We start from the raw sequence: 15,981 nt of genomic DNA, 5'->3' as shown, positions 1-15,981 counted from the left end.
ATCGGGCTCTCCGTCTATTCGACTTGGCTATCGACGGGACATTCGCTCAATTGAAGGAAGACGGCTATCTCTCCACCGCTTTGACAAGCAAAGTCATCAGTCAGGACAAGCTAACTAAGTCGCTGCTTGACGATATTTTAGATTTTTTGGAGTGAGCCTGTGAGTTTTGCTTCTGTAAAATTTTCTTGAAGTATTAATGAATGTTTGTCCGTCCGACGAACTGCTATTTTTCTTTGTCTCTTTCTAGCTGTTCGACATTTTCGACTTGTATTTAGATTAAGTATTGTCGCACAAATTGCAAGTGTGGCCTCATGTTTTTCCGATCAACAACCGGTTATCTGTTAGGCGATCAATCAGTTTTAAAGTCTCCACTCAACTATTTCATGACGTAGACATGGGTTTAAGGTCGCCGCTCGATCGCTGATGAAGACAAGAGTTTAAGGTCGCCGCTCGACCACTGATGAAAACAAGGGTTTAAGGTCACCGCTAAACTGATGATGAAGATAAGGGTTTAAGGTCGCCGCTCAACCGTCGATATAAGTTGGGGTTTATAGTCGCCGCTCGACTTAATATGCCTGACCGACTAATGAGTCTAGAATGTTTGCGATTTTATTCATATTTGTTTTGCATTTGGAAGACATGTACACATATATAGGTAAATATAATTATTTATACACCTCTTACCCTGCCTTATAGGGTTGGAGGTGGTTCGCACTCCACGATCGTTCCAACCATCTTTCGTCTTTGTCTTCCAAATAATATGCTCCCGAGTGGAGTTTGTGCACAACCTTATAGGGTTCCACCCATGGGGTTTCGAGTTTGGTGATGTCGCCGACCGACTTTATCCTCTTCCATACTAGATCGCCGACCAGGAAGGACCACGGGATAACCCTCCGGTTGTAGCTCTGCTTCATTCACTGCCGGTATGCTATCAGTAGAACGACAACCTTGTCCCGTGCTTCGTCGACCAAGTCTAACTCCTTCAATCTCCGCTTGTTGTTCTCCTCGTCGTAGTGCTACATCCGATCGAACTCCACTCCGACTTCCACCGGGGCTAGTGCTTCACCGCCGTACACCCTCAATAAATTTAAGAGGTTTCTCGGTCAAGATATGTGTTCGGTTCAACATGGTTAGGTAGAAGAACCTTTTCTGTGACCATTGCTTAAAGTTTAACCCAATGAATTTCTCTAGCTTTTCCCCACAATTGATTAGAATATTTTTCAACCAGGACGTAGGAGGTCGACACATGTTGAGCTTGTTGCTTCTCAACATCTTCTGTCTTCATCTCAATATAATATAAATCTATTTTAAAATTGTTGGATCTCTATAGCGCAATATGTTGGAGGGGCATGGATTACTTAGCTATTAAAATGACTTGAGCTGATATATCAAATTGTCGGCCTAGCTAAGTAGCCTATTTGCCAATTTCATCTTGAGCTGCCCAAGTCCAAGTGGGAGAGGATTTCGTCGAGCCATCAATTCACCAAGTTGCTGAGTCGGTGAGTGCTTTGATGCTGAAAGCTCAAGGCGGACATCAAACAAATCACTAGCCTGAGTCCAAGTGGATTGCGTGAGGAGTGTCATTCGAGGAATAATTAAAGTCGAGTCCTGCAATGACGCAATCTCCTTAAATAGATTCGTCCCCTTTAACGATTTAAAAGGCTATGCTTAAACCGTCTATTTCCTAAAATAAAATTACAAAATCATGAACATATACAACCAAGCACAGGTGAACCTTGATAACCTGAATTTATTCCTGAATACGTACGCAAATATCTGTCAAGTAAAAAATCGCACGACACAATGAAAGAGCAAGAAACGAAGAAATTAAAGGAGATTAGCTCTCCCTTTCCTTCTTTCCTTCGCTCTCTTGCTTTTCCTTTAATTAGGTACCAAGGAGTTTTCCTCATTCGGTTCATTCTTCACCATTCGCATGCATGCAAAGCAACAAATATGACAAAACAACAAATACGACAAAGCAACAATGCATGGCGTTGTGACATGCATTCAAAACAACGACATTTGCAAAGCTCAATACCACGTTTGTAAAATCGTGATCGGATCGTACGATCTTACTATTCAGAGGTAAGACATCGATCCAGATCGGTTAAGAATTGATTTTATAGCGGAGTCTGAATAAAATCGATGTAATCGTATAAAATCGGCGGGATCGGACGATTCTCCTTCCGACGGACAGCTTACTCGTCGGCGGGATCACGTACAGCCGTCCTCGTCGGTGGGTCTGTGGTCAGCGGCAGCGGAGGAGGCGCTATTCTGTCGGCCCATGAAGAAGCCCATTAATAACGTTATTAAAAAAAATTTATCGAATTCAAAAATTCAAGAGAAGACACGAGCAGTTGAAGACCGTGCATGCATGAACACCTCCACGTCGTCGTATAATACTAATATAGTTTAACAATTACCACTTTTCTTTTTAATTTTAAAATAATTACTAGTTGTTAGTGATCTCCACATGGCAGTCTGTTCCATAATAATGGAATTCGTTGGAAAGGATGAATACGTCTGTTCCACATGGTATTCTACTTTTATACGTAGACTGTGTATGATTCTGTACGTAGTAGAATGCTATTGCACGTTCTGCTTCATCGATTAGGTGTTCATGTGGGACTTCTTTAATTACGATGATAGCTGGCTTAAATTTGTTTATTCTGAACATTACGTCCTTAATTATCTACTGTCATATTTTCAACTCTAGTTTCGAAATCTTGTTTGTACTCTCAACAAAGCTTGAATTAAAATTTAAAACTGGAAGAACAGAGATGGCAACTTCCCCAAGCTTGAATTAAATGGGGGCATGTACTACGCACTTGTAGCATTTAATAAAGAAGGAAGCGATTCTTCAACAACTGGCTGCAAACTTTGTCTGGGCTGTGTGTTTAAGTCAATCTGTAAACAGTGAAATCGAGGGGAAGAATCAATTATTTATCGTTTCCTGTCAGATTATTAACAGATCGACGACGGCAGCAATGGCGGATGCCTTCAGTTTTGAAACCAAAACAGTTTGCAAGTAAAACTGTGGCAAAAATGGTAAATTAAGTGGTAGAGTTTTGGGAACCATCCATGCTGCAAGCCTACTTCCACCACGTGCACTGTGGAGAGAGAGAGAGAGAGGAGGAGGAGGGAGAGAGGAGCAGTACGAATTATTCTCCTTCCCCGTTGCCTCTCGCAGAGGAGGTGGTGCGCACCGGCACGGCAGCCAAGCGCCGTATTTGGAGGAGAGCGACAGGGAGGCTCTTCTCAGCGACCATTGCCCTCCAACGTCTGTCGCAGAGCTGGTGCTTTCAACCACTGAGCAAGTTGGGTACCAAATCCTCTTAGTTTTGCGCTGCTGGGACCTGAAAGGAGGTCCCTTTTTTGTTGGTTTCCTCTTGTCCATCCTTCTTCAGGGCTCGAGAATCTTCATTTTCGCCTTCTCTCTATGTGATTCCAAGGGCTGGTGAGAGTCCCCCTCCCCGCAATAATGGCGAGGCGCCATGGCTGGCAGCTTCCTGCACATAACTTCCAGGTATCGCTTCCTTCTCGGTTTTAAGATTACTCGCTGCGCAATCTCTGGGGTAAACCCTAAGCGTGGTAAATGGCGACTCTTGTTTTGCTCTTAATCCCTTGGATCTCGTTGATGACTGTGGATCTATTGCATCTTCTGTAGGTTATTGCTATAACAGTGTTCTTCCTTCTGGTCGTTGCATACTATGCCTTCTTCGCCCCTTTTCTGGGCAAAGATATCCTTGAATATGCCTTCGTTGCCGTTTACACTCCCCTGGTGTGTAGACTCTTCCAGTAATGCAACTATCAAATAGAAATGTTCCCGTTATCCTCGTGTGAAGATCTTACTTCTTTTTTCAGGCTTTAGCTGTTTTTATTTTGTATGTGCGATGTACACGAATTAACCCAGCTGATCCTGGAGTTATGTCAAAGTTTGACGATGGAGTAGAGGATATCCCAGATTTGCAAGATGTAGGTATGTATTCAAAACTTGCAAATATTGCAATTTGGAATCGATTTTATGGAGGTGTGTTCTGATTCAGAGGATTCTTCTTCGGCAGATCCCAAAGCAAATTCTACAATAGGGACACAAAGGACTTCTGGTTGCTGCGGTTCTTGTAGGGTTGTGTGTGCATTATTTGCTAAAGAAGATTGTGGCAGGCACGAAGAAATTGAACCTGGTGGAGAAGATGCTTTGTTCTGCACCTTGTGCAATGCTGAGGTGTGTGTTCTACATTGAAAAGTTTTGTTTGCCATTAATTAATTCTTCTATGATGATGGTTAGTCTGCTATTACTTATGTAAGTATATCTTTGAATGATCAGATTGCTAAAATTACATTAAGGTTATGGCACCTTGATGTTTCTGTCAGGAATGCTCTGCAAGTGCCTACATCTCATGCTTATTTAAACGATCATTAATGTTTAGATACTATGTTTGTAGGTGCCAATGTAATCTTGTTGGATAATGCTGCAGATTATCTTATTTGGTTTATCAAATCATATTTTGATCTTTGGATCTGCAGGTATGTAAATTTAGTAAACATTGCAGAAGCTGTGACAAATGTGTCGATGGGTTTGATCACCATTGCCGGGTAAAATTTTATAATAAGAATCTCCTTCACCGTTAGCTCGACAGTAAGAATATGTTTCCTGTTACATAACTCTTGACAGTGGCTTAACAATTGTGTGGGGAGGAAAAATTATAATAGCTTCATTGCTCTCATGGCTACTGGTCTCATTTGGGTACGTAGAATGCTTTTTTACTCGCGATTCGACTGACTTCATAGTGATCAGTGAAACCTAATTCTCTGTATTTTACCATTTTCAGCTTGCAATTGAATGTGGAGTAGGCATCACTGTACTTGTCTTGTGCTTTGTTGATAAGAAGGGCATGGAGACCATCATCAAGGAAAAGCTCGGAAATGGGTTCTCACGTGCTCCTTTTGCCGTTGTTGTGGTAAGTTTGGTCGATCATGAGTGTCCTATTTGCAATTTCGTGGGTAGTTGTCGATGTTCCTTATATCGATTTCTTTTTTAAATATTTGAATTAGTTAACATATTCAGTAGTTATAGATATCGAATAGGGATATCAGTTGCAATAGCAAGGTAGTCAATGCTTCTTATGCTAAAATAGGAGATTCCAATGAAGATCACAAACAGAGAAAAATAGCACAAGTATAACAAACACAAGAATTTACATTGTTCGACTTTATATATTTGAAACTATATAAATCATGTGAGTTCATACCATAGTCAACTGGATGGATCCTGACATTTGAGTTTCCCTGCTTTGGTAGGCCATTTGTACTGCAGTTTCATTACTGGCATGTGTACCTCTGGGAGAACTGTTCTTTTTCCATATGATTTTGATAAAGAAGGTTGTCTCAATACTCAATTCAATAGAATTTCTAGCTCGAAAGACCAATGGTTTGTTCCCCCTCCCAATTCCAGGGAATTACTACCTATGAATATGTCGTCGCAATGAGAGCAATGAGCGAGGCACCAGGAAATGAAGAGGAACCAAATCCTGTTTACTCCCCTACTAATTCAGCAACAACTGGATTAAGCATTGGAAGCTCTCTTAACCTTCCATACAAAGGCATATGGTGCACACCTCCTCGGGTATTTGTCGATCGACAGGTGAAGCTCGGGGACTCTGTTGTTCATTATTTGGGCTATATTTTGTTCATTTTTAATTTTAACAGGATGAGGTTATCTCTCATTTGGAACCTGGCATGGTGCCCTCCACTATTGATCCCGATGCAGCTGGGTTTGTAGAAAGAGCTAACAAGTCGAAGAAAAATGTTAAGATTAGTGCTTGGAAGCTCGCAAAATTGGACTCTAATGAAGCAATGAGAGCTGCAGCCAAAGCCAGGGCATCGTCCTCAGTCCTGCGTCCAATAGATCCTCATCGCGTGCTTGATGCTGAATATAGTTCGAGCGGAAAGGCAAGCGTGCGGAGCAGCTTGAGTGTCGACTGCAGTGTGACCAGAGAATCCAGGAGCGACGCAAAACAATCCCCTCTGAGAAACTCTAGCTTGCAAAGTGTGGCCAGCAGGGAAGATTTTGAGACCAGTACACAAAGTGGCAGCAGCCTAGGCAGTCCTATTCGAGTTTACGAGTCGGCTGCTCCTGACATACCAAATTTTCAACAGCCACTTCCCGGCCGACCAGCTCAGATTGCTCCAAGGATTCCTCCATCTACCCAACTCACGAATCCAATGTTCCAATCTGCTCCTTTGGCTGCTAGGGATCACAAGAGAACATGCGTAGTTTGGGATCAAGATGCCGGCAGGTTTGTCTCAGTGCCCGCATCAGCAGTAAGCCTGGGTGTCGACGTCCATGCTAGAACCTCTAGGATTCCCATGGCAAATCGTTTTGCAGAAACTAGTACTTTCGACAGTAGGCCTGCTCCTTCTTTGCAGCATGAGAGATTGAACTACTATGAACGATCTATCTTTTTCGGTGGACCTCTTATAAATGTTCCTGGTAGAGACACCGTGAGGAATGAAAACAGTTCAGGCACTAAGAGGTAACAAATGCAAGTAATTGAAGTAAGAGGGCACTAACAGAAGAACTCTAGATCTAACATCAAGTGTTCAACTTTCAGTCTACTTCGACATCAATTCATTTGTATTCTGAAACAGTTGGGTTATCGGAGATCTGAGATTCACAACCACTTCCATTCCAAAGAATGTTCAAGTTGGCATCTGAACAGTGATTCTCTTTACTCAATTGAGTCAATTCAACTCATGTCAATACGAACTATTCTATAGACTTCATGGAACTGCATTGCACAAGAACATCTCTTATTCATTCAATCTTTGTAATCAACGATCCAAACCACTACGACAACATGGACATGATCCTCGAAATATTCCCTTCTTCCAAAGATCGCATCTAAGCCGTTGAGTTCAGTAAACCGTCTAGATTTGACGATTCTAATTTGGGTCAACTCGATTATTTATTATAGTGGTAAAAGATGATTCGCCTATTCGTTTCCATCAGTCCATCTACAGAAGAGGCCTTACCTGTCTGAAGATTTGAAGAAAAATAGGCTCCGCACCCGGAAGTGGTCCAATAACAAAAAGGTATTGAAACGGGTAGAATCTTATGTTATCTGTCCCTTTCATTTTCTTTGGATCCTTAGCTCAGATCCTCGGTTCATTTTTTATGGATCAGAAAACGAATCATTTGTATGTATTGATAGGGAATCATGGCCTCCACATATAAAATAGATAGAGATCATAGCTCCCCATCAATACATGTAAATGGTCCTCTCCTAGTCCGTAAAAAACAGAATAGAGGATTTGACCTCATCCGCAGCTCAGATCCTCTGGTTCATTTTTTACGGGCCAAAAAAAAAATCACTTGTATGCATTGGTAGGGAATCATGACCCTCACCTGTAAAATAGGTGGGGATCATGACTCCCCACCAATGCATGTAAGTGGTCCTTCCCTGGTCCGCAAAAAGTGGACCAGAGGATCTGGCCTCTTGAATCTGGTATCGAATTGGTATGGGAAACTACCATCTCCCCCTCTGGGTTTTCTAAATCATGAATAAGACTTCTTCAAACTTGTCATTTTAATCAATAATAGGACTGCAAACAAGTCGAGCCGAGTTTTGGGGTATTTAAGCTTGGTTTATTTTTTATGAGTGATTCAGTGGTAAGGTGGGGCCCCGCCCCACAGGAGATCAGCGCCACGTGGAAGGTCAAAGTCAAAGCGATTAACATCCCCAGGCTAGCGTCCGACCGGATAACCCCATCAGTCAGTTGGACTAAGGAATGGGCATGTGATGACATTATCACAGCTCGGTCTCACACCGAGTTTCTGACACTCAGAGACCCAGTATCACCAAAGTAGGCGCCGACCGGCAGGTCATGTGCCGAGCGGCTGGGCATGTGCCAGGTAGACATCAGGATCGCCCAAAGATCATATCATAGCCAGCGAAGCGGAAACACGACCCAACAAGCCCAGACAGTGGAAGTAGCCGAGCGACCACCCCGCTCAGCCCTGCCAGCGGAAGTAGCCGAGCGGTCATCCGCTCGACCCACCAGCAAACAAAAGCAAGATCGACTGATATCTTCCTCGAGACTCGTGCATTCGACAGATAGCATGGTCGACGGCATGGTCAGGCAGAGATCAGACAGAGAATCGTACGACAGAAGCTTCCACTGTCTTGTCAAGATATGTTCGGGTCATTGAAGTATGACGTCAGAGGTACTTTTTCTGGCATGTCCTTTCAGGGAAGGCTTTGAGAAGTGTGCACGCATCGAGAAGCGTGCACGCGCACTCCCCGAGCCCTATATAAGGAGCTCCAATGTTCGTCGGAGGTATGCATAATCTCTACTGTAGCTACAGTTAAGCCGTCATTTTGCTTCCCCGTTTCTTCCATATCACCAGTGTCCGACTTGAGCGTCGGAGGGTCATCGCCAGGGAATCCCTCCATGACCCGACACTGATGCTTTGTGGTTGCAGGTCCCGTCAATTAGGAGTGCATCAGCGTTCAACAGGAGCGCCACACCCCCAGTTACCATCGCCTCGACTCTCGAACAGGATCAATGAGTTTTAGCTTGCTTGAATCTTGGCTTGAGCTTGACTTGTTTAGATGTAATTGAGCTCTAAATTCAAGCTTGGCTTGAGCTTGGTTTGTTTAGATATTATCGAGCTCTCAATTCAAGGTTGTTTGATTATTTGAAATTTTTAGTTGGTTGATTGGTTATTGAACTCAATAATTTTAATTAATTAATTAATTTTATTTTATTATTTATTTAACATATTGAAAAGAGTTTTATTAATGAATATGGTTCGTGAATATTGATCATGAATGTTGTTCATGAATATTGTTCACGAACGTTAATGAACTTGAACACATATATGCTCAAATTTATTTGTTTAATTTAACGAGTTGTTAAAATTTAGTTGGTTAATTAATTTTATTTATATTAAATTTATATAAATAAATTTTTACTAAATTAAACATCAAATTTATTGATGAATGCATAGTTCATTTACCTCCCGTGATTTACCTTCTCTGTATTAACCTTGAGACGAATTATCAAGAACATTAGGAGTAAACGTATTCACTTTTTATCACCATTTATAATGCTAATCGACAATCGTTAATCTCCTTGATTCACTGCAACGTCTTTCCGTAAATAAAATGAAAGTGCTAATTTGAAAACTCTTGGGATATGCTAAAAAAGTGAATAATTTCCGGGGTGCGAAACGGATATTGTCCAATCGTACGTCATTTTATCCCTCTACGATGCTTCCTCTACTGCGATTGCAGCGAGCGCGAAGAATGGCTTCTACGAAGATCGATGGAGGAGCGGCGGCAGTGGGTAAGCCGGTGATTGTGGTGGCGGTCGACGACAGCGAGTACAGCTTCCACGCGCTCCGGTGGACGCTCCTACGTTTCTTCTCCTCGGCTGCCGCTGGCTCCACCTTGCCCTTCAAGCTAGTGGTCGTCCACGCCAGGCCCGCGCCGACCTCCATCTTCAGCCTCTCTGCAACAGGTAACATTCCCTCCCTTGTTTCACTCTTCATCGGTGAATGCTAGGGCTTCTTTCAACTCAGCTTTGATTTGGAGCTTTAGCCTTGTTGATTGATCGCAGGAGCGCCGGACATGCTGTCAGTCGTGAAGGCCGATCTGACCAAGATCTCGTTGCAGGTGATCGCTAAAGCCAAGGAGATGTGCCTTGCCCATTCGGTAACACCGATCCCTAGTCCAAGCTCACGGTTTTAGCGAGTTCTTGTTGCATCGTCGCCCTGTTACTTTCCCAAATTTGCCCTACTATTTGATTGATGATACCAATGTGGTTTTGTGGCCAAGATTCCTCAAGCGTTTAATTTGAGTTCTTGGATTCATTAGGGTTTGTCATTTCTGACAATTTCAGGTCCGGGATGTTGAGTGTGAAGTGCTCGAGGGAGATGCCAGAATCGTTCTATGCCAAGCAGTGGAGAAGCATCATGCAGAAATATTGGTTATGGGAAGCCATGGATATGGAGCAATCAAAAGGTACGAAGCTTTTTCATCCGGTGTAGTTAATTACCTGTTTATAACTTATAAGTTCAGAGCTTTCAGAGAAACAACAAAAAAAAAAAAAAAGAAAGAAGAAGAAGAAGAAAACATTAAGTGTCTTTTAGAACAAGGACAAGATTTGATAGTTGATACTCCTTTAGCTCTGCAAATTTCGACCACAAATGGATGTAATGTAATCTCCGTTTCTGCAGGGCTGTTCTAGGTAGCGTCAGCGATTACTGTGCTCACCATGCGGATTGCAACGTGATGATAGTGAAAATGGCCAAGCAAGATTGTTCGCCCATGGGCAAACAATTTGGGATGTCAACTTTGCCGTACGTATTTTCTCCTCCTCAACCATTGGCCATGCCTTTGAATGAATCAAGAAGGGCTAGTGTCGATGCATCTATATGCGACAAAGAACCCGTAACGCCATCATCTATTCTAGCAACTCAGTGGCCATCACACTCATCACACATAGAGCATGAATACGAACCAGTGAGAGATGACTCAAAACGAACAGTTTGGTCTCCCGATGAAGATGTGATCCTTGCAAAGTCATGGGCCACTATCAGCACTGATGCAGTCATTGATAATGACCAGAAGGATCAAGCTTTTTGGAAACGTATCACTAATTACTACAACAAACATCGGCCTGCTGGAACTGTGCCGAGAATTTGGAAACGACTAAAATCACATTACTATAAGTTCATGCCGATGGTGAATGAATTTTCTGTAATCTACAATAATTTTTCTACTGATCGTCAAAGCAGTTGGAGTAGCGAGAATGTGTTAGAGAACGCATTGAATATGTGGAAAGCCAAAAATAATAACAAGGACTTCAAGTATATGCATGTGTGGCGAGTTCTTAGAGAGTATGAGAAATATGCTCCACAACCAGTTAGTCATCATTCTAGCAAGAAGGCAAGGACATCCGAATCAACGGGGCACACTTCCACATCAAATCTGGATATGTGTGTTGATGTGGACGACTGTGAAGTCTGCATTCGTCCAATAGAGCAAAAGGCGGCAAAGAAGAAGGGCAAATCCAAAGTAAGAGAGAGCGACAAAATGGAACAAAGCATCAACACAAATTGGCAAGATATTAAAGGATATCAAATGCAAAAATTAGTTTTGCAGGAAGCCGAGGTCCTTCATAAGGATTATGAAATTCTTATGAAGGATACTAGTGAGATGACACCAGGACAACTACGTTTACATGAGAAAATAGTTGAAAAAATTAATCAGAGATATGACTTGGCTCGATGTAGATGTGTTTAAATTGATCTTTATTATTGTTATAATTTCTGTCTTTTATTTGATGTACTCCAACATTTATGTAATATACTTTTTAATTATTAATGTCACACTAGCAATTATATGGATTTAATAAATTAACCGTTAAAAAGTATCCGTTACAATATAGTTATTACAAACTAGCTGGTTACAAGTAAGGAAACTAGAATCCTCTATTCTACAAACATTGTTTTCTTAACTACAAATATCTTAATTTATTCCAAATGTCTGAAAATCTGGATCTAAAAGAACTATTATTTATTAATTCTGGAGAAATGAATTGGTAAAAGATGCAGAGGATATAGATAAACAAATAATGCTCCACAACGACAAATGCTATGTCAAAGAGCACAAAGTTTTTCCGGCAGAAAATAGAGAAGGTATTTGAGCCGGGATCATGAAGTCAAACACATGTATTTTCAATGATTACTTATCTGATGAGCCGGTATATCCTGATGACATACTCTGACATTGATTCCGGATGCAAAGAGGGTTATTCCTTCGCATAGTTGATGCCTTGAACAAACAAATAATCCAGCTTCACTCCCCTGGTATGTAGACTCCCTTGGATCATTAACTGTTAATTGCCTATTTTTTGCTTTCATTACCTTGGATCTTGTTGATGATTGTGGATCTATTGTATCTTTTGTAGGTTATTTACTATAACAGTGTTCTTCCTTCTGGTTGTTGCATACTATGCCTTTGTCACCTCTTTTCTGGGCAAAGATATCCCTTGAATATGCCTTTGTTGCCATTTACACTCCCCTGGTATGTAGACTCTTCCAATAATGCAACTATGAAATAGAAATGTGTCCGTTATCCTTGTGTGAAAAATTTCACTTTTGGGATTTTTCTTCCATATCTTATTGCTTTTTTCAGGCTTTAGCTGTTTTTATTTTGTATGTGCGATGCACGCTAATTAAGCAAGATGTAGGTGTGCGTTCAAACGTGAAATACTGCAATTTGGAATCGATTTTATGGAACTTTTTCATAACATGGGTTATATCTTTGGGAGGCGAGTTCTGACCTCTTCTTCAGGAGATCCCAAAGCAAATTCTACAATAGGGACATGAAGGACTTCTGGTTACTGCAGTTCTGGTAGGCTTGTATGTGCATTATTTGCTAAAGAAAATTGTCACAGGCATGAAGGAATTGAACCTGGTGGAGAAGATGCTTTGTTCTGCACCTTGTGCGACACTGAGGTGTGTGTTCTAAATTGGCGAATTCTTTCTTTTAATTCTCCAATCCATTTATTCTCGTTCTTTATTTTAAACATTGAAAAGTTTTGTTTGCCATTTATTCTTCTATGATGATGGCAACTTTATGAAATTTAGTCTAGTCTGCTATTACTTATGTAAATATATCTTCAAATTATCAGATTGTCAAAATTACATAAAGGTTATATGGTACTTGATGTTTCTGTCAAGCATGCTTCTCAAGTGCCTACATCTCATGCTTATTTAAACGATCATTAATGTTTAGATTCTATGTTTGTAGATGTTTCTTGAACATTTTTTTGTTCCTAACACTCAAAAAAGCTTAAGTTTGCACTGTAGTCTCCCTTGCTTATACATCAGAGAGTAGTAGAGTACTAGTAAAAATCTGTCTAGTCTCTTCCTTTGAATTTGGGTCATGCATTAACGATTTTTAAGCTAACTCCTGACTCATTGGTTTGGCATCTTTGTACGTCTTTTGAACCTTTTTTTCTGGTTAGTGCATGATAGTTTGTATTTCTTTTTGTTTTTTTTTCATAAGCGCATGTAAGCAACCTCAAGTATTTGGGACTTTTGACTTTGGCTGTTTATGTTATGTTTTGTCAACAGCTAAAATATATGGAAAAACAATGAGGAGATTTTTGACACTTCAAGATTCTCTTGTTATCTATTCAAGCTTCAAACTTCAAGATCGGTTTTATTCCTTCTATGGATAATGCAAGCCTGTTCCTTAGATGTCAATGTAATCTTGTCGGATATTGCCTCAGATTATCTTATCTTATTGCTTATGTATTTGGTTTATCAAATCATATTTTGATCTTTGGACCTGCAGGTATATGTAAATTTAGTAAACATTGCACAAGCTGTGACAAATGTGTTGATGGGTTTGATCACCATTGCCAGGTAAAATTTTATAATAAGCATCCCCTTCATCATTAGCTGGACAGTAAGAATATGTTTCCTGTTACACAACTGTTGACAGTGGCATAACAATTGAGTGGGGAGGAAAAATTATAATAGCTTCATATTCTCATGGCTACTAGTCTCATTTGGGTACGTAGAATATTCAGTAAAACCTAATTCTCTGTATTTTACCATTTTCAGCTTGCAATTGAATGTGGACTAGGTATCACTGTACTTGTCTTTGCTTTGTCGATAAGAAGGGGATGGAAACCATTATCAAGGAAAAGATTGGAAATGGGTTCTCGCGTGCTCCTTTTGCGGTTGTTGTGGTAAGTTTGGTCAATCATGGGTGTCCTATTGTCAATGTTCTATATTTTGATTTCTTATTTAAATATTTGAATTATTTAACATATTCTGTAGTTACAGATATCCGATAAGGATATTAGGTGCAAGCAAGGTAGTAAAAGCTTCTTATGCTAAAATAGGAGATAGTTGCTATTTTGTATTGTGCTTTATGTCTTGTTAGGAAAACCAAAATCCAATAAAGATCACAACAGAGAAAAATAGCACAAGTACAACACACAGGAATTTATATTGTTCGATTTTATATATTTGAAACTATATAAATCATGCTTGCGTGGCTGCCTCTCCCTTTTTCTTTGATATTATAAGTTACATCTAGAACTTACATTTTCAGACTCAGTTTGCTAATTGCATGTTCATGCCATAGTTAACTGGATGGATCCTGACATTTGAGATTCCCTGCTTCCGTAGGCCATTTGTACTGCAGTTTCGTTACTGACATAACCTACGGAATATGTCGTTGCAACGAGAGCAATGAGCGAGGCACCAGGAGAGTAAGAGGAACAAAACCATGTTTACTCCCCTACTAATTCAGCAACAACTGGATTAAGCATCGGAAGTTCTCTTAACCTTCAACCTTCAATACAAAGGCATATGGTGCGCACGTCGGGTATTTGTTGATCCACAGGTGAGGCTTGGCGAGTCCGTTGTTGTATTTAGTCAATATTTGGGCTATAGTTGGAGGCCATGAAGGATAATTATGTAGTTAAAATCACCCATAACTATTTTGTTCAGTTTTTTTCTTTTTAAACAGGTTGAGGTTATCTTTCATTTGGAATCTGGCATGGTGCCCTCCACTATTGATCCTGATGCAGCTGAGTATGTAGAAAGAGCTAACAAGTCGAAGAAAAATGTTAAGATTAGTGCTTGGAAGCTCACAAAATTGGACTCTAATGAAGCAATGAGAGCTGCAGCGAAAGCCAGGGCATCGTCCTCAGTCCTGCAGACAACAGAAGCTCATCACATGCGCGATGCTGAATATAGTTTGAGCGGAAAGGCAAGTGTGTGGAGCAGCGTGAGTGTTGACTTCAGTGTGACCAGAGAATCCAGGAGCGAGGCGAAAATATCCCCTCTAAGAAACTCTAGCAATGCAACGTGTGGCCAGCAGGGAGGATTTCGAGACCAGTACACAAAGTGGCAGCAGCCTAAGCAGTCCTATTCGTGTTTACGAGTCCGCTGCTCCTGACTGACATACAGAATTTTCGACCACCACTTCCCGACTGACCATCTCAGATTGCTCGAAGGGTTCCTCCATCTACCCAACTTACGATTACAATGTTCCAATCTGCTCCTTTGGTTGCTAGGGATCACAAGAGAACATGTGTAGCTTGGGATCAAGAAGCCGGCAGGTTTGTCTCTGCCCGCATCAGCAGGAAGCTTGGGTGTCGACGTCCATGCTAGAACCTCTAGGATTCCCATGGCAAATTGTTCTGCAGAAACTAGTGCTTTCGACAGTAGGCCTGCTCAACAAATTTCTTCATCGACGTTGCCTCCATCGCAGCAAGAGAGATTGAATTGCTCCGAACGATCTATCTTTTTCGGCGGACCTCTTATAAATGTTTCTGGTAGAGATATTGTGAGGAATGAAAATAGTTCAGACACTACGAGGTAACAAAATGCAAGTAATTGAAGTAAGAGGGCACTAACAGAAGAACTCTAGATCTAACATCAAGCGTTCAGCTTTCAGTCTACTACATCAATTCATTTCTATTCTGAAACAGTTGGGTTATCGGAGATCTTCAATCTGATGTGCACCACCACTTCCATTCCAAAAGAATGTTTAACTTGGCATCTGAACAGTGTTCTCTTTACTCAATTCAACTCATATCAATATCAACTGATCTATAGACTTCATGGAACTGCATTACACAAGAACATCTCTTATTCATTCATCTTTGTAATCAACTATCCAAATCGCTACGACAACATGGACATGATCCTCGCATCTAAGCCGTCGAGTTCAGTAAACCGTTAAGATTCGACGATTTCAATTTGGGCAGAAATGGAAAAGTTTTCCTTCATATCCACTTGACTATACCTGATCGATGATTTGATGAAAAAGTGGCTCCACACAAAGAAATGGTCCAATAAAAAAACAGGTATTGGACGTGTAGAACGTTACGTTATAGGTCCATCGTTTTCTTCGGATCTATATCGAATTCGTATGGGGAAAA

At 40.9% G+C, this 15,981-nt stretch overlaps 2 protein-coding genes across 9 annotated transcripts; both read left to right on the top strand.

Annotated features, from left to right (window-relative positions):
• The first annotated feature begins 2,972 nt into the window (after nt 1–2,972).
• LOC122053265 (probable protein S-acyltransferase 19) lies at nt 2,973–6,825 on the top strand. 3 transcript variants are annotated; one of them, XM_042615232.1, is made up of 10 exons: nt 2,975–3,526; nt 3,668–3,781; nt 3,865–3,979; nt 4,047–4,225; nt 4,528–4,596; nt 4,676–4,747; nt 4,833–4,961; nt 5,302–5,382; nt 5,456–5,644; nt 5,710–6,825. In XM_042615232.1, the coding sequence occupies exons 1-10, from the start codon at nt 3,482–3,484 to the stop codon at nt 6,538–6,540; spliced, it is 1,824 nt and encodes a 607-aa protein (XP_042471166.1). In that variant the 5' UTR covers nt 2,975–3,481; the 3' UTR covers nt 6,541–6,825. The 3 variants fall into 3 exon arrangements, with proteins under 3 accessions (XP_042471169.1, XP_042471166.1, XP_042471168.1); XM_042615234.1 differs by having other exon boundaries at nt 2,979–3,526; nt 4,065–4,225; XM_042615235.1 differs by lacking the exon at nt 5,302–5,382 and having other exon boundaries at nt 2,973–3,526.
• Nucleotides 6,826–9,267: 2,442 nt separating this feature from the next.
• Nucleotides 9,268–15,666, top strand: LOC122053266. 6 transcript variants are annotated; one of them, XM_042615239.1, is made up of 11 exons: nt 9,268–9,525; nt 9,625–9,719; nt 9,907–10,028; nt 10,244–11,878; nt 11,980–12,095; nt 12,262–12,529; nt 13,151–13,283; nt 13,374–13,444; nt 13,646–13,773; nt 14,219–14,435; nt 14,562–15,666. In XM_042615239.1, exons 1-4 carry the CDS (start codon nt 9,276–9,278, stop codon nt 11,310–11,312), a joined length of 1,536 nt encoding a protein of 511 aa, XP_042471173.1. In that variant the 5' UTR covers nt 9,268–9,275; the 3' UTR covers nt 11,313–11,878; nt 11,980–12,095; nt 12,262–12,529; nt 13,151–13,283; nt 13,374–13,444; nt 13,646–13,773; nt 14,219–14,435; nt 14,562–15,666. The 6 variants fall into 6 exon arrangements, with proteins under 6 accessions (XP_042471173.1, XP_042471172.1, XP_042471170.1 ...); XM_042615238.1 differs by having other exon boundaries at nt 12,207–12,529; XM_042615236.1 differs by having other exon boundaries at nt 11,980–12,529.
• The last annotated feature ends 315 nt before the right edge of the window (nt 15,667–15,981 follow it).

This window comes from Zingiber officinale, chromosome 3A, assembly GCF_018446385.1.
Source record: "Zingiber officinale cultivar Zhangliang chromosome 3A, Zo_v1.1, whole genome shotgun sequence".
Lineage (NCBI taxonomy): Eukaryota > Viridiplantae > Streptophyta > Magnoliopsida > Zingiberales > Zingiberaceae > Zingiber > Zingiber officinale.
The sequence above is the reverse complement of the archived record's forward strand: the minus strand, read 5'-3'. Positions and strand labels throughout refer to the sequence as shown.